The following is a 22,275-nucleotide window of genomic DNA, read 5'->3' as shown; positions in this document are numbered from 1 at the left end:
TACACGCATGAATGATTTTATTTATTTTTTTTGCATGAGAAAAAAAATGCTGGCAGGTCATTCTTTTTTTAAAAAATGGGAAATTTTCCTGAAGGAAAGGAATCAGTTGAAGGATCCAGTTACAGTTTTTGCCATTGTTATGTCATCGGGACGGGATTTTCCCGGTATTCAAATCGGAACGATCTCGCTCTAGAGACCAGAGTGTATACGAATAGAAAACTAGCCATGTTTTCAACAGCTCTGTTAATGGTGACATTTCTATTACTGAAGATTCTTAACTTCTTGGACCCTTCACTGATGGGAAAATCACTCTGTAGGGTTCCAGGTCGAACCTTTCCTCCCGGAAAGACGGAGCGAATTGATTCCGACTTAACCTCTACAAATCGTGCCATCAGGATGGGGTTTTCTCTGCTGCTTGATCTCTTATTTCTTTTCCTTACCATCAGTAACTATGACCAAAACATTTCGAATGAGCACTCGCACCTCTTGGCAGGACGGACTCCTAATATCTTCAAAGTCTATATTTTGAGAAGCCTTGGCAGCAATATGCGCAGCTTTCTTTTTTTTAAGCGTTGGGAACTCCCTCGGAGGAAAAAAAACCAAAAAAAAACAAACCCCCCACTTTGATCAGCCTGGTTGTGTGGTGTGTTATAGCCTCCACACTTTGGAAGCAAACCAGCAGTAGACTCCTCATATCATATATTTTAACTAGGTATTAAACGCAAGAATAAGGAAGATATCTTGGACGGAGAACCGTAGTGGTCTAGCTTCGATTGACACGGGGCACGTCTAGTGTAGCCTGTGGAGGTCTGTTATACCCATTAGGTAGAGGGCCAAAATCTCTACAGGCCCCCTTTTCCTTTCCAGGGGCAGTCACTGGAGGTACGACCTCTCTGTCTGAACAAAAAACATTCTTTTCATCTTCACTTAATAGCTTATTCATTTGAGCTAGTTTATGATATTTGATATCGGGGCTTTGCAAATCATGCACATTGAATCGAAATACGTGCATGACTCGAGCTTTATAAGATTTTCCTTTTCGGCACTTTTTGCGTGCATGCGTTTGTGTGTACGTGTGTGTGTGTGTGTGTGTGTGCTCCGACTGTCTTATATATATGTGTGAGCATTTCCTTGTGTGTGTAAGCGCTTCAGTCACTCCGCTGCTGACAGACTTAAATGAGGATTGGATTCCCATATGCACAGGCAGCCTTCCAGCACACCCCAATTACAATGCAGCAGAGCCAGAGAGGGTGCAGGCCAGACTGTGTGGAGCCCTCCATCCCCACTCTCTCATTCGCGCACACACACACACGCTCGCACACACACTCGTGCGCAGACTGTCACCACTATCGGGTAGACAGACCACCACAATCAGGCGCACGGCACACATCTGTCACTCACACACGCACATGCGCTACTCGAAACGTATAAGTACTCACATGAGACTCTGTAATATGTGCAGTGTGCACCTTTAAGCATTTTTAGCTTCTCTGAATCATGGCCATCAAAAAAAGAATGCGATCGTCCGAGTTATGCAAGTTCAGCAGCTACCGGGGGCCGTCGTGTATTGTTTAGGTGTAGAATTCGTGATTTTTAGCCTCTCACCGTGGTGATATGGCGGACACGAGACATGTAGGCTTTCGTACTTTTTCAGATAGCGTTCCGAATGAAGTTCACTCGGTGGAAAGGACGGACGTGCTCCTGCTGGTGGTTGCTTTGGTTTTGCGTTGATCTTATCTACATGGATGTGAACTTTGACCTGTGAACATGAGTCTTCTGAGCCAGTAGAAACCAAGTGGGCAGGACTGTGGTCTCTTTGTTGAGTTAAAAAAAAAAAGCTTATTATTAAGGGTAGCAAGGGGCATTCACTAAATTCCAGGGGTTTCAGTACTGTGACGTAAAAAGGGCATTTCTGGAGATGTGGCAAAGACGCCCCCTTTAAAAAAAATTACAGGTCACCAAACATGCACAGAATATTTTTTTTTTTGTTGTTTTTTTTTTTGCAAGGGCATTCCCAGGATCAGCGATGTAAGATGAAGGACAAAACGGTCGTATCGGTAACTATTCTTTGGTGTTTTTTTTTTTTAAATCCTATGAATGGTAAATTAACTACTTCTTAGTTTTCAAGCATAAAACCCCTGTGATCACAGACAGGTTATAAGACGTTATAGCACAGGGGTGGGCAATAATCTTATCCGGATAGGGCCGGTGTGGGTGCAGGTTTTCAATCTAACCAAGCAGAAGCCACACCTGAGTCGACTGAAAGCCAAGATCAACTGATTAAACAGGTGGAATCAGGTGTGGCTTCTGATTGGTTGGACTGAAAACCTGCACCCACACCGGCGCTTTCCGGATAAGATCGGACCCCCCTGAAATAGCAGAATGAACGTAAAACCCCTCTGATCACGGACAGATCTGCAGCAAATGGCTTTTCTTCCCGAACTGCACATGATTTTTGACCTATGCAGATTCTCAGAATAGGCCACGCCTACCTGATGATGCAATATCTATTACGCTGTCCTGAAATCCCTGGAAAAAGTGCCTGCTGGTAGCAGGGTTCCACGGTGAGTAGAGTTAACGCCTCACAGCTCTACGTTCTCAGGTTTGATCCTGAGTGTTGCGTGACTATCTATATAGAATTGTGTAACTATTCTCGTGTGTTTGTGGGTTTCCTCTGGGTGCTCCTGGTTCCTTCCACCTCCCCAAAACCTACCGGTAGGTGAACTGGCCCTAAATTACACTCAATTGCCCATACAATAGGTGTGAATGTGTTAATGTTCTTCTGGGTTTCCTCTGGGTTCTTCAATCCAGGGTGGTTTTCTCTGGGTTCTTCAATCGATGGTGGTTTTCTCTGGGTTCTTCAATCCATGGTGGTTTTCTCTGGGTTCTCCAATCCAGGGTGGTTTTCTCTGGGTTCTTTAATCCAGGGTGGTTTTCTCTGGGTTCTTCAATCCATGGTGTTTTCTCTGGGTTCTTCAATCGATGGTGGTTTTCTCTGGGTTCTTCAATCCAGGGTGGTTTTCTCTGGGTTCTTTAATCCAGGGTGGTTTTCTCTGGGTTCTTCAATCCATGGTGGTTTTCTCTGGGTTCTCCAATCCATGGTGGTTTTCTCTGGGTTCTTCAATCCATGGTGGTTTTCTCTGGGTTCTTCAATCCAGGGTGGTTTTCTCTGTGTTCTTCAATCCAGGGTGGTTTTCTCTGGGTTCTTCAATCCATGGTGTTTTCTCTGGGTTCTTTAATCCAGGGTGGTTTTCTCTGTGTTCTTCAATCCAGGGTGTTTTCTCTGGGTTCTTCAATCCAGGGTGGTTTTCTCTGTGTTCTTCAATCCATGGTGGTTTTCTCTGGGTTCTTCAATCCAGGGTTGTATTTCCACCTCATGCTCGGAATAGATTCCAGCTCCATCACTTACTGAAAAGGAACGAATGAATGTTTGTGGTAAAATTCAGTTTTTTTGTTTGTTTGTGTTTTTCTCTTTTTCCTGCTTGGATTTTCTTGTTAACAATGTCGGCAGCTCTGCATCTGTACCCGTGATCGTTAAACCTGTTCCTGGAGATCCGTTATCCTACAGAATTAAATTCCAGTCCTAATCCAGGAGAGTTGATCCCGGCTAATCAAGTAGACCGATTATCTGTAAGCTGGTGTGTTTTGAGTTTTGTTGTTGTTGTTGTTGTTTTTTATAGACCACTAAAACAGTCTTTTGACATTCTTTCCCTTGTAGTTCATAGTGAAAGTAGTCATAACGAGTCCTTTCGAGAATGCCTTTCAGGATTTTTGTGGTCCTGCAGAGTGTTCAATGCAAAGCTCAGCTCTTAATAAACTAAACTTTCATTAGCATTTTAAAGAAGGCATTAAAGGTATGTACATTATTGAGTCATTTATTTTCAGCAGGTCTTACACCTCGTTAACTAAAAGGAAAACATATAATTCATTCTTATTTAGGAAGTAAAAGAAAATCCATCTTATATTCCATATTATATATTATAATAGTCCATATTACACTTCCATAGCAAATGTCTCTGCTCGAGATTGGAAAATGTTACCATCATCTAACAACCACGTACTGTATAAATACTGAATCATCTGTCTTATTTAGTGTTTATGACACATTTGGTAGCATATTGGATCATGGAATTATCTGAAAAGAGTTCAGTTCAGACACTGAGTGTCTTAATTATCACATGGTTGTAAGTCCGCAATTTTTTAATTTGCGATACTAAAGATTTTGCAAGCACCAAGAGTGCACTTGAGAGTAAACCTCTGTTTTTGTCAGTTCACATTTTAGCGGCTTGATTATTATCCTATGTATTATCTTTGCCATTAATATACCGTTGCGTTAACAGCCGTTACGCTTTGATGACTCCACCTAGTTTTCAGTACTTCTGTTCAGGACCCAAGGAGAAAAAAAAAAAGATGTTTTTCCTTGCAAAGCAGCACTTTCTGGTTACGATCATGGTCTGCACAAAATGGCTAGTACAAGAGGACATTCTTCAAGTTAACGCTCCAAAAGGAATGGCTGCAGAGGGAGTATTCAATACTGCAAAGGCTCTTTTAGACTCTCGATATCAAGGCTCACACCCTGCTAGTGAGTGTGTGTCAACATTCTCCCAGGTCCCGAAGTCTCCATTACACCCACTAACTCTATATACTCATGTACTATTGGGTACTGTTACATGTCAGGCACGATGAAGCTGTATTGGCCAGTAGCACAGGTCCCATGCTTATTCAATTTTAAAAGAAGGTAACAGCAATAAAATAGGCTTGTGTTGTCTTTTTTCTGGACGTGTACACTGGACCTGTGGTTTCTGTTCCTCTTGGCGAGAAGAACAAGGTGTTGACTTATTAAGTGAGAATAATTTACATAAATGTGTGTCCACTGTGCAGTTAGGAGCTAGGCCTATAGCAAATGTGGAAATCTTCTTCTTAATTTTTCCTGACTTAACCTTTCCAAATCCTTTAGAACAATAACAGGCTGTTTATGAAAAATTCTTTTCTATTGTTTGGAAGGCAGCATAGATGAATGTGTAGTCTTTGACTCTCAAGCTAATCGCTTCATATTTTGTCCTTATAGGTTTTGTAAGAAGCAGCTAAAATGAAGAAAGTGCTAACCGGAGTTGGAAGCACAGTAATGGACCAAATCCATCAACATAGGACATGGGATAGCAGGCTGCTCGTGCTCCTCTGTGTGGCTCTTCAATTCTTCACGGCTCACTCCTCTATGGTACCTGGTACACTGGAGCTCCAGCTAGATGAAGAGCAACCAGCGGGTACTGTAGTTGGAGACATTAGTGCTGGCCTGCCCCCAGGTGTTACAGCGTCTCTTTACTTCATCTCAGATCATGAGGGAACAGGTGTTGGGACCGACCTGGACATTGACGAAAGCACGGGCATCATAAGGACAGCAAAGGTCTTGGACCGGGAAATACGAGACCACTACAATTTCATAGCGGTTACCATGACAGCTGAGACAGTGGAGGTGACCATTTTAGTGAATGACATCAACGACCATGCTCCAGTATTCCCCAGAAAACGGGCCTCTTTTAAAATCCCGGAACAGACCACCATAGGTACTAAATTCCCCCTGGAACCTGCCTTGGATGCAGACAAGGACCAGCTAACGACTCAAGGTTACATTATAACAGATGGAAATGTGGGCCAGGCGTTTCTTCTTGAAACAAGAAGAGGCTCCAATCAAGTACTTTATCTGGATTTGGTAGTCAATGCCATTTTAGACAGGGAGAAACGGTCATCCTATACTCTCGTCTTGGAGGCCTTTGATGGCGGATCTCCTAAGAAGACTGGCCAGATGGTCCTGGACGTGACCGTGCAGGACATCAATGACAATGCCCCGGTGTTTAACCAGAGCAGGTATCATGCCATGATCTCTGAAAACCTGCAGCCAGGCAACAACATACTGCAAGTGTTTGCTTCGGATGCTGACGAGGGTGACAATGGCCTGGTGCTTTATGAGATTAACAGGAGACAGAGTGACCCCGATCGCTACTTTGTCATTAACTCCCAGACTGGGATAATAACTCTGAATAAACCTTTGGACTATGAGATGAGGAAGGTTCATGAGCTGGTCGTTCAGGCAAGGGACAATGCTACACAATCTGAGGTCACCAATGCCTTTGTGACCATACATGTGCGGGACTATAATGACAACCAGCCCACCATGACCATCATCTTCCTTAGCGAAGATGGCTCACCACGCATATCTGAAGGTGCACAACCTGGCCAGTATGTAGCACGGATCTCTGTCACAGACCCCGATTATGGGGAGTACTCCAATGTCAATGTGTCTTTAGAGGGTGGAGATGGAAAATTTGCTCTCACCACTAAAGATAATATCATCTACCTCATATGTGTAGATGAGATCCTCGATCGTGAAGAACGGGACCGCTATGAACTGAGGGTCATGGCCACAGACTCTGGAACCCCTCCTTTACGAGCCGAGTCTTCATTTACCATCCAGGTTACAGATGTCAATGACAACCCACCTTTATTTGTCCAACAAGAATACACCCAGGTAATCCCAGAAGTAATCTTTCCAGGGAGCTTTGTGCTACAGGTCACAGCACGAGACAAAGACCAGGGCCCTAATGGAGATGTACAGTATAGTATCCTGCAGAATCTTGAGACTCATTCCGACTGGTTCAGCATTGATGCCATCACCGGCATCATCACTACGCTCACTCAGCTGGATTATGAGACAGACCCTACTCCTAGTTTGATCGTTGTGGCTATGGACAGGGGTAGACCTCCTCTGTCCTCCACTGCTGTAGTCAAAGTCATCCTTCAGGATATTAATGACAACGAACCTGTTTTTGGAAGCAAGTTCTACAACGCATCCCTTAAGGAGAACACTGCAGCAGGGACATGCTTCTTGGAGGTAGGACTACTACTCTTTATTTGCAGTGGCCCGCTCATCCATCCATCTATCCATCTATCCATCTATCCATCTATCCATCTATCTGTCTGTCTGTCTTCTGTCTGTAAAATCCAGTTTGTTATTTGCATTTAATTACGCTAACCATTCTTGAAAATACTGTAAATCTGAACAGATGTTTTCGAAACTTGACTTAAACACTCCAGCTGAAAGGGATTTGGACATTTGGGACAGTTTAGTGAAAAGCTGTGTTTAAATTGGAGTCCTTGCGTTATTAGTTACCTGCTGTCCTCTGGCTGAAAGGGTTTTTGCTCTTTATTGGCTGTCCTCATCTTCACCTCACAAAGGTTTCCAGGGTACCGAAGAGGGTATGGCAGAGCTTATTTTAAAAGCAGCGGGCTCTGCCTCTAAATTAGACACAGTCAAGATTTTAACAGCACTTACAGTTTGTTCCAATCTCGAGCTGTTTTGTATGATGAATGGGCTTTAATTTTGACTAAATGGCCTTTTGTCTGACTGTGAAAAATGTGGTGGCACACACAAAAAAAAAAAAAAAAATGAAAGAAAAGGGCTTGAGTGGCTGGCTGTGATTTTTTTCTCATCTGCGCCCATTGTATGTCTAAAGTTTTTCTTTCCTTTTCTCTTTCGGAGTGGCATTAAACCGATGATCTCGGGAACGTATCGTCACATAATAATCCAAATTACACTTCAGTTTAGTGTAACGTGATTTTAAACTGACAGAGGGGCCAGCAGATGGGAAGACAGTAGGACGTAGGTTCTAAAATGAATGAATTATTTGTTTTAAAACGGGGGTGGGGGGAGAGGTGTGAAGAGTTATCCCAGGGGATTTTATTGCATCTACTAATCTGAAAGCAGTTCAGTGTGAGATTACGACACACATGAAGTTAGACAGATCGGTGTGTTTTGGCCCCTCTTGAACAGTTCTGCTTCTTCTTTCTCATAATTTACACCATATATATATATATATATATTGCATAGAAATAAAAGTCACAAGAAAAGCTACACCAGCTTACCCAACCCCTTACCTTATCTATTCACAACTTTTCTGACAAATTGAGTCATACAGATTCCTATGAATTAGCAATTGTGAGACCATGTTGCTTGGGTTAGCATACTTAGTATGCTTGCCAAGGCCAGGGTCCAAAGCAAGCTGTCTCTCACGCTCTGCCATAACTGGATGCAGTTGATGGGAGCTGGTTTACAGCTCAAAAGCAGTCGGGAGCAAGATGATACACAGACGGTGCAAATCGCTGCCAAATCCACATCCAAGCATTGCCGCAATGCTCCTGATGAGTGCCTTCTCCCCTTAACAGAGCATTGTAGAAGAAGTTCCCACCACCTTTATGCTCACCCATACAGATCTAAAGTCCAAATGGAATCAAAATAAGCGTATCGTGATTTAAAAGTGAATGATTGTGAGTGTCTGTTTTCTCCAGTGGCAAGACGTAATGCGTTTAATTAGATCGAGTGTTACTGTTTCACAGAATTATGGATATATTTACCAATACAGTTTTTTTTTTTAACGATATATTTTACTGTCAATTAACATTTTCTGGTTTCATTATTTCATTATTAACTTCATTAACACATATAGCTCCTAACGTTGTTATAGCCAACAAAAAATCAAATGATCTTTTATTTTTAGATTTTCCTACAAGTCCTAGAAGTCCTATTCTTTTGGACATGCATAAGTTCGTTAGTGATTCGCTGATCATTTTAAATAATGCACCACCGAGATATTGTATACGCATTAAAACTGTAATTTGACTCAATTAATGTGGATTCATTAAAACAGCACACTCTCCATCAGTTGGATTATCATAGAGGAAAGATGGCTGAATAGGTTGTACACGGTAAATGACTGAGACAGATGTAGACCAAGCTGCTGTTGTGTATCTTGTGCTAGAACACTTTACCTTCTACAATTAACTGTGCCCTCCAACTGTGGCCTTGTCCTTGTCCACCATTTGGAGTGATAAGAGTTTTTCATCCTGACCATGTGAAACGGCCGCATAATTGGTACATTTAGTTAGGACTCCCTTTTCTTAACAAATTGAATAAAGAGGACCATGAACGAGATGGAGTGTGGTTGCGCTGCAGGTTCCTGCTTCACAGTGAGCCAAGAAGCGCCTTTGTCCCATTCAGATTGATTGAGTACCCTACACAATTGCCTGTTAGCATGGGCTTGTTAGCGGTACACTTTATTTCCTTACCCCTTTACATTGCTTTATGCTTGAGACACTCACCATTTACACTTGTCTGTGTCTGGTACCTTGATGGAATCTTGATAACAGTTCCCACATGGTAGGCTTCATCTTAGTTGTGCTGGTGGAATAAAGCTAGGGGGGAAGGAGGTACAATTACCCCAGTGTGTGCATGGCTGATTGTAGATTATGGTGGCTCCAGTGGAAAAATGAGAGGAGACCCCAGACAGCTGAAGTGTGGAAATGAATGATGACAAGCTCCTGCCCCGAGATGGAAGTGACCAGGATTTGACAGGCCTTCATCTTTTATCTTTGGGTCTCCTGAGCTGTTATCTGATCACACTTCATAAATCATTAGGATAGTGTGAGAACAAATCTTTAGTGTTAGGTTTCTTCAGACAGCACTTATCATTTCCAGGGGCCCCATCGCTACCTGAGAAGATACTGGATGTTTGTAAGCCAAAGTGAAATATTGGCATGGTCATTATGGGGAGGGAAACTTTCAGTTTTCCATGTAGCCTTGGAGATGTTTCCTGTCTGCCTTGGTAAACCTGTGGTGCAGGGACCTCTATGTTTGTTCAGTCCTTGAAAAGAAATCACTAATATCACATTTCATTTCGCTCTGACAGCCGCAGTGTTCGGGCAATGGACTCAAAGTGCTCTCTTGGTGGGAGAATATAATACATCTATGAACCTTATTGGCAATGGGGTATCCTTGTTCAGGACAATTTAGAGTATACTGTATCGTTCATATCACTGCAGGTGATGTGCTTGCAGGCGCTAATGTGACGCTAAGCTGTGCTAGCACTTCTTCTAAAAAAGAGCAGCTATAGTGTGGGAAAGCTAAGAGGAGAGAGAAAAACTCGTGAAGACCTGTGAGACCGACTGTGTTTGGACATAAACAGGGAAAATAACTGCTAAGGCGGTAATAAAATAGAATTCTAACGCCTTTAAGCCGTTTGTTTTAGTGCTACACTACCCTTATAGATCAATTTTCAAAGACAAAATGTGTTAGTGGCCAAAAAGTCTTATTTCCCAGAGCCTTGAAATGCATTATGTGGCTTTTTGAGTGTGGCCTGTATGGTAATGATTTACTCTAGTGTGCAGTTAAAAAAAATTTGTGTTGTAATGCACATTCAGAACAGCGCTAGGCTGTTAACTTCAACTTCCTAGATTGTGTTTCCTTAAACTCCAAAGCAACATGCTCTTTGGGAGGCCTTTTGTAAAGCTGGAATTTCTTTTGAGCCCTAAAACCTTTTATAAGCCCACATTCTCATAAGCTAGCAAATGATCCCGCAGACATGGGAATATCTTTTCGGAAACTGTAAACGAAAGGCCATTTGATTCCCGTTGTATAGTGTGTTTCGAACGAGGAATTTATTTTGTGGTTTTGATGAGCTGTGAAATATGTGTATGAAAATATGAATTTTTCCTTCTCACTTCCCAGGCTCGCGCAAATATGTAGGAAAGAGTAAGAGCAATATTGTTGGATTTCATACAGACAACGTTGTAAAGAAAGAAACCCGACTATAGCCATAACCTTTCTCACGTTTCAAAGTTATAGGTAATTTTTATATGAGTCGATAAAAACAGATCCTTAATGTCATAAAACGCTTTGATTGACACATCCTGGTAGTTTTTCCTCTAATGCCAGGTTGATGTTGAAGTCTCAGCTAGGTTATCAGGTAGCGGAAGACCTCAGCAGGCTTCCCTGTGGGCTGGCTGCCAGGTCAGGAATACAGTGGAAGTCTGTATGCCCCATTAAGCAGCAAACACACTACCACATGGCTGTTTGTTTATGGTCAGATGTCTATTCCTTCCTTCATTCAGTATTTTCATCAAGTGCTGTTCTCCTCTGTGAGTAAACTGGCATTGTCTTGATATGAAATGACTTGGTCACACTCCTTTAGCATGAACAAAAGGTGAGCTTTTTTTTTGTTTGTTTTTTTTTTTTTTTATAAATATTTTTGTTTTTGTGTTTAATGCCAGGCAATTCTGCATAGTGACAAAAGTCTGCATTCTCACCGCTTTCCACAGCAGCTCAGATAAATTGAGCTTGGAAGTGGTTTATGATGAATTCTTCTGGGATAGGAAGTGGGGAATTCAAAAAAAAAAAAAAAAAAGGTTGCCCAGACAGTCGAACATTGGCTCTTTTCTGCTTCGGGATGAAAATGAGACCTTGTGAATTATAAGGTTCTACCTAGCATAGCATAGCTTTTGATTTCCAGTTGGTTTCATCGGTTTCCCAGTTTTATGGTGTTGTCGAGGGGAAAAACAATTCTTCGGTCTAAAGACAGACATCAGATACATGGATGTTTCTTTATTACTGCATGAAGATTCAAAATTCCACTTGGAGTAAGATTTAAGTTGGGATATTATAAACTGTATGATTACAAAGCATACCGATACAAGATAAATGACAAATAGTCCATGTTGCTAAGGAATAGAAAATGAATCCGATGTCAGCTGCAGGGATATGCAGAGGTTTTGCTTCTTTTGAAACAAAAGAACACAACTCTCCAGCAAATGGCTCCATAAAGTCTTCACTTTTGAAAACGATGCCCCGGTTAATATTAAGAGCTTTCTGAAATAGCTAAAATGACTACTTTAGGTTAGTGCTATTTTACTGAAACCATGTAATCAAGGTGACCACCAGCGCTTACTCATTATAAGTGCTGAAAAACAGAAAATGTATAGCTGCATTAGGGGCAGACTGCTGTCTTCTGCCCCTGTGAGCCCTTATTACTTATTGAGGCAGGTTGGTTTTAGGGTCTCTTTTTTTTTTTTTCTTTTCATTCCGCTTAACTGCCATGCCTTCGTGTTCCCCTCAGCTCTGTGGTTAAAGCACACTGTTTACACAGAGCAGGCAAATTGCAGGAAATGAGACGTACAGCTTAATGTGTTAGCAAATATAATGCTTCCTCAGGCACTTATGGTGGAGGCAAGTGGTGGCATTGAAGTTGGCCTAAATATGGACGCACATATGGGCAGTTGGGGATGTCCAGGTCAGAGCCTGTATGCTTGCAATCACTACCGGTTGTTCATCTCAGTCGTTTCATTCAGAAGCTTCTGGCAACTCTAACATTCAATCATCGAGGTGCGAGTGAAAACACTAGCGGGTACAGTACTCAGTATTGACATATTTAGGACTCTCCAGAGTAGTTAGACAACACAATGGGAAGAGGGAGAGGAAAGACTTATGCACAGTCAGTGCTTTTGACGTCGGAACTTTTTAAAAAGCAGCCATCAGCTCTTATTTGCATGTATTACATCTACATTTATTCATTTTGGCAGGTAGTTTTACCCAAACTGATGTACAGTTGAGGCAGAATGCAATCCAAGCATACACTCTTACAGGAAAAAAGACTCCCCAAGGGTTCTTTGGATAGGTAAGAATTCTTAGCTTTCGACAGAGGTTTTACTTGGAACCATCTCAATTAAGGGAAATGTTGTTGTACATTTCTACATTTAAGATTTGAAGACAAATTGAAAAATTCTTAAGGGTTCAAGGAAGTGTAAGCACCCAACGACTGATCGGAAGCAAGCCGAAGATAATAATAAAAGTAAGTAGTATGGTATGGATAACTGCAAAGTACATTGGTTTATAAAGTAGTTCCATCTACGCATGCATCATCCCAGGAGTATTAGGTGCAAGGCGAGAATACACCACGGATGGGATAACGATCCATTACGATCCACGCGTTCATACCCTGGGGGCAAGTTACTGTCGGCAATCTGTCTAATGACATGCTTTTGAGAGATGTGAGGATACCAGAGGAAAACAGGAGGACACCCACGTGGGCGAGGGGAGAACATTTGAATATGCGAGACAGTATCCAGAGCTCAGGATTGAACCAGGTACCCTGGGGCAGTGATGTGGCAACACTACCCACTGTACCACCATGCTTTTCCTTAAAAGGTGCTTACAAGGCAATGAGAGAAACGCACCTGTACATAAAGAGCACACATCTGAATTGGGATTATGAATTGATGTGCAGGGTTAGAAGCACTTTATGTGACTATGGGAATATGGAAACCAACAACGTGGAACCATGAGTGAGAAGTCTGGTTGTATTCCACTGTAGAGGTATCACCAAACGCCATTCTGTTGCACACCATTGATGATCCATAGACCCTGACTCCATATGCATGACATTCACCAGGTTACCTTATATACTCGCATCTCCATGCTGGTTAATGAACAGTCATCAACAGCATGATTAGAAAGGCTGGCATGAAATATATGTCCTGAAAGCTGATTTCTGATGGGTGCACTGGTGGTGCAGTGGGTAACGCCTAACAACTCCATGGTCTGTGGTTCAATCCTAAGCTCAGGTTACTGTTTATGCAAGGTTTTGCAAGTTCTCCCCGTGTCCTCTGGGGAGTCTGGTTTCCTTCCACATCATCAGAACATGCTGGTAGGCGGATCAGTTAGTGTAAGTTGCCCCTAGGTGTGCATAAATGTGTCTGTGTCTGTGTTTGTGTGTGTGCACTGCTCTGTGATGGACTGCTGTCCCTTCTAATGTGTATTCCTACTTTGTGCTGAGTGTACGTGGATCCTCCATAACCCTGACCAAGCAGTTACTGATGCTGGATGAATGCTTGTTCTGATTGGAATTATTTGATGTACTGCCTGCAGCAACTGTGACTGTTCAGGATGCCTCAGTTATGTTTCTTTCACACTCTCAACGGGGCAGCCATTTTAGACAATTTGATATGTTGCCTCTGGGCAATAAGAACTAACCGGCTGACGGCAGCTAAAAGACAAGCTTTCGTTGAGAGGTTTTGTTCTTTCATCTGGTGCTCAGTAACAGTGAAAGTCAAATTGATATGCACAATGAAGGTATTTTGTTCTCATAACACATCTCTAATACTGAGCAGTTGCGAGTTGCAGACACTTGGGCTGCATCCCAAACTGCATGCGTCTTCCTTGGAGAGCCTTAGGACTGCAATTGCAAACAGTTTTGCAGTCACGTCTCCATCATTGTACAGTTGATAACGACAACAAAACAGACTTCAAGTTAAAACGATGTAATGAATTGATGCTCATATTCATAAGTTGCTTATAAGCTCATAAGTTTTTATAACTTTTTGTCGCCTCTGGCTTCCCCATTAGGGACGAATGAATACATTTGAAACTTATATCCTGAATTTATATGCTTCTGTAAAGCTGCTTTGTGACAATGTCTGTCGTTAAAAAGCACTATACAGATCAAATCCAACTGAATTGAACTTTACTGATTATATCACTATACCATTGGTGTGTTGTTCTTCATGTGCATTGAGTTACAGTGATTGAGTTACAGCCTTGAATTCCATTGACGTGTCCACTTTCAGGTGTGAGATTAATCCATGGAGTGGAGGAAGAGTGCAGGATCTCATGTAGCTTACAATAGTGTTTTTCTTCCAGAGAACAACATCATACACCTTGTAGCTTTAACCAGAGGTGGGACCAAGTCATTGTTTTACAAGTCACAAGTAAGTCTCACATCAAGACTGATAAGTCCAAGTCAAGTAACAAACCTAAACGAGTCATAATGTGCTCTTTACCTGATTTAAACGTATCATACCGGCTTTCTAGACAAACCTTATAACTCAATGGGAATACATAGTGTCCTCCGCTAATATTGGCACTCTTAGTAAATATGAGCAAAGAAGTCTGGGAAAAAAATGGCGTTTATTGTTTAACTTTTTGATCTTTTGTTAAAAAAATCCACATAAATACTCTGCTTTCATGGATGTCAATCAATTGCAAACACAACACAGGTTTATCCAAAAAAAAATTTTTGTTAAATACAGGTGTGAAACAATTATTGGCACCCCTATGAATTCATATGAGAAAAATATATACACCTGGGTGACTAGGAACAGGAAATTGTTCAACCATGACTTCCTGTTTCACAGGGGTATAAGTATGAGGTAATGCATAACTATGACTATAAAAATGGAATATTTCAGTTCAGTTTCACAAGATGACGTGTGGACTGTTTACGTTAAGTAAGTAAGCTCTTTTTATACATTTGTTATTGTCTAGTGCAAGCTGATTGGTTATGAGACTGGTTGAAGGTTGACCTAGGAAAAGTCGATTGATGCTGATTTGCCGAAATTTAATTGCCTGTTGGGGTGGGGGTAGGGGGGGAGAACAGTTGATTCACTGCACTCTTTTAAATATATAATTTTTAATCTTTGGTTTTGAAAATGTATCAAGTCTTTCCAAGTCAAAGGGCTCGAGTCCAAGTGAAATCGAAAGTCAGGTCCAAGTCATGTGACCCGAGTCCATAACACTGGCTTTAACAATGTCTTTTGAAGCAATTATATGAAGAGCCGAGGCAGCAGGTAGCATCACCACCTCACAGGGGCCCTGATTCGATCCTGAACCCAGGTTTACTCTCCGGGTCAAGTTATCCCGATGTTTATGAGGGTTTCCTCATCCCAAAAACATGCCCATAGGTGGTTTGGGTCTAGGTGTGAATGAATGTGTGAAGGGATTTTGTGCTATCAAGGGTATGTTCCCGCATCGTGCCCAGTGTTCCCTGTGTACAGTAGGTTTTGGATTCAATGCTCCATTGACAGGATGAAGTGATAAGTGAAGATGAATGAATGAATAGGCTATGTGAACATTTGACAGATTTCCACTAATTGGGTTTCAGTAGCCTTGTAGCAAAACTAAAGAGGCAGCTGTCAGAGACCAAATGTGTTTTGGCTGGGGTAAGCGGAAAATTGCGTAAATTTGATATTTCACTGAACCCCTCCTTTAAGCGGTAGAACTCTCCGGAATCATCAGAAAAGCGATATTTGTTTTGTGTTTTTTTTTGTTTTTTTTTTGCATGAAAGCACAAATATTTCCTGAAAGCTGATTGTTTTGCTTTGGTCTATTTAATTTGCTGTCTGCAGTAACTGTTATCAAATGTTTTCAGAGATGGAGATAAAACAAACAATTAATGTTTACAGCGAGCCACATGACTGCAAATGCTGAAAAGCTCTGGTTGTGTCTCTGGCTCTGCCTTGCACTCATTGCTAGCATGAAACTTTTGAATTGTACAATCAGTGTCATTCACAGGAGTAAACAGTTGCGTTTCTGTGCTTCGGACCGAGCGGTCTATGAGGATCAAGGCTCTGCCGGGGCTTCCGAAGCGGTGCACATTTGGATCAGGGTTTGGGATTGGGAATGTTTGGGAATGTGATTAGCGTGCGTTCAGACATTAGCTGTGGTCTACTCACCAGACTGTCCGTTGCAGGTGAGTAGAGGTTCAGCAACTTGCTGCCAAGAGTCTGTGGGAGTGTGTAAGCTTGGTGATAGATGAGAGGGTAAGAGGGAAGGAAAACATGAGTGTAGTCTCCAGAGGGGGCAGCTGGAGCTGGTTGAGGATGAGTCCCTCTGCTCTCGTTCTGTCTGCTGTCTCTGTGTTGTCTCTTTGTTCTGCTTTTCTGTGCATCTTTTTTTTTTCTTCTCGTTTCTCACACTCGAACCACTTATCTCTTTTGCCTGGCTTCCTTTTCCCCCAACTTTACACAGTCCCTTTGTCCCTCTGGTAAAGTCGTTGTCTGGATTTTGCAGTGTTCGGTGAAAGTGTCTGCAGAGAACTGCATTTGTTTAGCACGTTGCGTTAGCGTGATCCAGTTACATTCTCTTACAAACACGTAATGTATGCATTCTACTTTTGTAATTGCAGCTCATCGTCTCTTTACGTTTCCGGATAAAACAATTAAAAAGTTTTGCACTCATGAAATTTGCTAAATACAATTTTCTCAGAATGATTAGTTTGCCTGAAGCTAGTTTTGTACTGTGCTATTTTAAGATTATTACACGTCTTGGTGTACAAGATAAATCCCAATGAAATATATTCTTCTATGTCAGATTATGTGATGAAGATTCTCTAATGATAGTCTTGTGATTAAAGAAGATGAATACATTCTGCTTACGTCATCAACCAGCGCAATCTGGCCTCATGCAGAAAACAGAAACATTCTTCAAAGTGAGCTTGAGGTAATAAAGATCTGTTTGTCTATCCATTACCATGTTATATTTACATTTTTACCATTTCCACTACTGGATTTGAAGCTGTCCGTTGAGTTGCGCGTAATCCTATCCCATCCTCCTAAAAGAGGTGGCTTTTAGACAAGTGTCCTCGTATCGCACACACTGAGATATTAATAAGGAAATTTCTGACACTGCCAACCTTTTCATCGGCTGTGTTTGGTCTCATCCATCCATCTTCTATACCGCTTATTCTTCCTTCAGGGTCACGGGGAACCTGGAGCCTATCCCAGGGAGCATCGGGCACGAGGCGGGGTACACCCTGGACAGGGTGCCAATCCATCGCAGGGCACAATCACATACACACTCACACACCCATTCACACACTACGGACACTTTTAGACACGCCAATCAGCCTAACATGCATGTCTTTGGACTGGGGGAGGAAACCGGAATACCCGGAGGAAACCCCCGCAGCATGGGGAGAACATGCAAACTCTGCACACACAGGGTCACGGTGGGACTCGAACCCCCGACCCTGGAGGTGTGAGGCGAACGTGCGCTGTGGTCTCAATGGCACTCATCTGGCCACACGTCACTGTATGCAATCCAATACAATGAATGAATATCATATCATATGCGATTTTTGTCAGTGACATTGAAATCGGCCTAGAAATCTTACAGTGTAAAGGCCGGCTTAGAACCGTTCTCTAGAAGTCCACTTTTAAACACACTTCCTCTAGGAAAAACTGGAGCTACATAACTGTGAGGACATGGTTAGATCTCAGTACTAATGACATAGCTCAAGTTCTGTCTGTGTTTGGAAGAACAATAAATCTAATGAGTATGCTTAAAATGTTTTAGAACGTTAGCACATTTAACTCTTAACTTCCCAAACCTGAGTAGTCATCAATATACGTGGTTCTAAGCAATAAAAATCAGATCTGCGTTTTGCCTATCCAGAAATCAAATAACCCCTCGGTCATACTTTCATGAAAATGCAATTTGTAATCATTCTAGACTGCTTCCATGTCTTTTGGCCGAAACGTCATAACCGCCAAGAGAACTCTCTCAACAGCCAAAGCTCTTTTAAGAAAGCATCCCCGCAGCCTGCCAGCAGTCTCAGCTCTCCGATTAGACTCTGCCAGTCGCAATAATGAGCGAGGCAGTATATTCCACAGTGCTGACAGTGCTGGGGAACAGAAGTGAGGTCCATAGCCACTGACTGCGGTCAGATTATCCCATTTCATGTTTTGAATCGATTTGTTTGGAACTGTTTCGGATGGCTAATGGGGCGCGTGAAGGTGGCTGAGTGTAATTGGGTTTGACTGCATTTCACTTGAAATAGATGAGTGTATTATGAACGCCGAACAAATGAAGTGTGCTGGTGCATACTTGGGCGAAACACGGCGACTAAATGACGGTCGTGGTTGTTGATGTTGATTCAAAGACAGATATGTGCTTCAAGCAGAACACCCAGGAGGTGAGGAGAAAGAGAGAGGAATAGAAGAGAGAAATGGTTGGACGAGAACCTTTCCGAACTCTTAGTGAGTGCTGTTTTCAAGCTCTGTAATGGTCAAGACAACTGATGCCTGGTCAATTTGAAAACAGTGGTGTGGGGTTCAACAATGGCGTGTTTTGCATCAGGTGTGGAAGCTAATCTAAGTAATGCGATTGGTTCGACTTCCTGTTTCAAGTTACTTCCTGTTTCAAGTTTCGTGATGGCAGGGAAAGGGTTGTTACGGCTAGTGAAGGAGATAATATGTAACATCAGACATTCATAGGACTGGGGCACTGTATAGAGCTCACCTTCATGGTGTAGCACTGATAGCATCGCAGAAAACTCTCATGCCAGCATTCATGGCTAAAAATCTCCAGGATCTGCTCCTCATTTGCAGGTATTCCTGCATGATGGCGTGCCCCTCCACCAAACGACCCCAGAATTGGTTCTAAGTCCAGACTAAATTATTCAGGCCAAAGTGTGAAAACGCTACGGTTCTACACTTGAAAGTCTGTTTTGGTCTCCTGTACATTTGGTAGATCATTCAGTTCTATCATTTCTCAGCCACCATCTTTGGCATACGCACCCTCCGTATGGAACTTTTAAGCTCGTAGATCAGCATCGCAGGTCTCTCAGATGCATTTTAATGAACAAGAATGTGCTTCCTTTCATAGCACATTTTGAGTCCTGTTATAAATCATGGTAAATATTTGTCTGGTGGGGCTCTTCGTTAGAACTTCATAAACTCGTTATGTGTGAAGGTGGAAAGTTGTGCAGCAATCACTACCGTATATTTCGCTCCAGATCAACACAAAAATGCACCTGCGGGACTCGAATGAGCACCTGCAGGAATGCAGGAGGAAGACAGGATTTACGATAGACGAGAACCTTCTCATATGTCTCATGCATAACTCATACCAAGGAAACAGATTTTTAGTGAATCCCTCCAAAGCGGTGACACCATCCATCACACTCTTTCCTTATGGTATATAAATACGAGGGGTATTAAACTGTCCATCTCGAGGAAGGCGGAAAGACCTTTTGGACCTTCTCGCTAAACGTGAATGGAAAGACAGTGACCTATGGCTCGACCTCTTATGCTTTTTACTAGCTGTTTGCCTAGCCGCTTTAACTTTTCCTCTATTAAAGAGTAATTCGCTGAGCCTCAAAGGACATACCAGAAACACTTCAAGATGGATTGCCCAGGAAAGTACTAAATGACAACGCCTTCGTTCTGTTCAATGAATTTTCAGTCCTATAAAAAAGAGCTTTCTGTAGAGCGGTAGCACAGATGATCACGATACAAGAGTGTTAGGAGATTGACGATGATCTGTAAAAAAAAAAAAAAAAAAAAAACAGGCGCCATTGTGGAGGAATGAGGTTTGGACATCTGTTTCCTGCTATGACTCGAGCCGAGATCGAGCGCTAGAAAGGGTGGACGAAAAGGTGTCTAATACAGTCATTATGCGACTGCAATATAAGACTCAGATCTCTGCTCCAGATCTGTCATGCTTTATCATCTGCAGAGGGACCTGGCTCTGGGGAGAAAACTCGCCGAAATGGCTGAAGCAGCCTCGAAATGAGGTTTGGTTTTCCAACTGGCACATTCTTCATAGATAAAGCGTTCTCTCTGAGACTGAGACTGAGAGTACCTCCAAGATGCCAGGCTTTGTGCTGCAGTTCAGAGATTGTTTTCTTATATAAAGAATTCTTGTATATGGGATCATAGAAAGTTTCCTTGGATTTGCTCCTGTGCTTATCTTTAGGGCAAAATCGCCGGCGCTGTTCTTTCATCAGCTCTTATTTATACTGATTGACCTGAAAGCCAATGAAGTGTGTAACGCATGACAGTGCGCTAAGTTTTATAATGGTCGGTACTTAGTCGGTTTGCTTCTCCAAAAGCTTGAATAAAAAAATGCTATGATAGTTCACATCTACCATCTCAATCACTGCCGATGACGTGTTGTGGAGGCTTAAATAGCGATGTGGGCTTAAATAGATTAGCCTTAATGGATGCTAAATATCGGTGGCATTTCACAACGGCTATGTTTACAATCGGATCGGCTTTGTATTGGCTGGACTCTTTGTCTATTGTTGATATAGATGTTTTCTATTCCAATTGAGTTGAGTTATTAAAGGGTTATTAAATCAGGTGGGTTTTGAAAGGATTGTTAGGCTGCATGTGAATGTGTACACACTGTATTAGACACAGTGGTCAGTGATAAGCTGCGTGAATCTACAGCCTGGGTCAGGGATCAGCCACAGCCTCTACTTATTTATATGTGCGTTTTTGTTTGTTTGTTTTTTCTCTCTTGGCTTTTAGTGGTGGTGTGTCATATCACAGCAAACCAGTGACTACATTTCTCATCCTACACTGCGGCCTACAAACACGGCCGCCCTGGACTGCAGTTCCCAGAACACTCACATTCATTCTAATCACGCACACCTGCATCTGATCTCACACACGGTCACACCACAGTTTAAAAGGACTTTCGAGGCGTGCACTCTTTTTGCGAAGTATTGAGTGTTATCACCGTACCAAGCGTTTGTACCCCGTTCCTCGTTTTGTTTCATGTTCATTGATGTTCCTCGCTCTCGATTCTTGCCTTGCCTAGTTCATGCCTGTTTAGAGATCGCCCGACCCGTTGCCTGTTTCTTGACCAGGCTATTGTCTCATGATTTGGATTTGTCTGCCTGCCCGTCTTAATTAAAAGCTCTTATCTGCACTTGCTTCCGTCCTAACTTCCATTACGTGGATATCGTGACATGGCGGTTTTCGGTTTCACCAAAAAAAGTGAATCTAGATCCATTTCAACCCATTTGTTACCAACAAGGAAAACAGTGTTTATGCCAGAAATTCACCCTTATATTTATATTTCTTTATTTCTCTCTGGTAAAAGGTAGCGCTTAGCCTCTTTAGGCCATTCACACCAGTCAGCTCTGGCAAGCGTTATCCATAGGGGTTGATAAACTCTCCCAAAGACCTCATTGATCATTGTATAACCATATAAAACTTTGCTACATTTTGTTCCTCATATGCCTATTCAGAATTTCTGGACTGTTTCATGCTGTGGTGAATATTGTTCCAAGCAAAAATAGCACTGATTTGTAACTCAAGTAATGCATCCCAGAGTTAATACATTGAGTGTCAACATTTGGAAACCTGCAAAGGCCCAGAAAAAAAAACAAAAAAACAGTGGTTTGTTTTGGACTGGAAAGGTACCCACCGCAGAAAACCATTTTTATTAACCCAGAGCAATGCAGGGGTTTTGGACATTTTATTGCAGGTAAATTGTTTTAGTTTGTCTGAGTCAGCGTGCCATAAATCACTAGCAGAGTCAGCATCGACTTTCAGCCTCTGTCGCCATTGCTGTCAGCACTGCTTACACGCACTTCATTATTTATAAGCCTCTCTTCTGGTGGTGTTCCACAGTGTGCAGAGTTCAGTGTCCCGATGAATCTGTACCAAGGCAATTAGTTTTAGTGTAGATCCAAGAAGAAGTCCTTAAATGGCTCCCTTGATTGCCGGACAGGCGAAGTTCATGCTATTCCAAAATCCAGAGCTTTGATGAGAGCCATTTTATGAGTGTGTGTTTTTGCCATTTTTTTGTTTGCCTGATTGCGTTGCCATTGATACTCGTTTCTGAAACAATTCTTCATCTTCAGATGAAATCATACCACTGAG

General features: G+C 42.2%; 1 protein-coding gene across 1 annotated transcript in view; it reads left to right on the top strand.

Annotated features, from left to right (window-relative positions):
• dchs1a (dachsous cadherin-related 1a) overlaps window positions 1–22,275 on the top strand; it is a 120,637-nt gene that overhangs the window by 9,912 nt on the left and 88,450 nt on the right. The window contains exon 2 of the mRNA XM_053687262.1: window positions 5,069–6,889. Within this exon, the coding sequence (XP_053543237.1) occupies window positions 5,090–6,889 (1,800 nt within the window). The 5' untranslated portion in view covers window positions 5,069–5,089. The remainder of the gene's footprint in view (window positions 1–5,068; window positions 6,890–22,275) is intronic.

Source organism: Ictalurus punctatus, chromosome 17 (genome assembly GCF_001660625.3).
Source record: "Ictalurus punctatus breed USDA103 chromosome 17, Coco_2.0, whole genome shotgun sequence".
Taxonomy (NCBI): domain Eukaryota; kingdom Metazoa; phylum Chordata; class Actinopteri; order Siluriformes; family Ictaluridae; genus Ictalurus; species Ictalurus punctatus.
The sequence above is the reverse complement of the archived record's forward strand: the minus strand, read 5'-3'. Positions and strand labels throughout refer to the sequence as shown.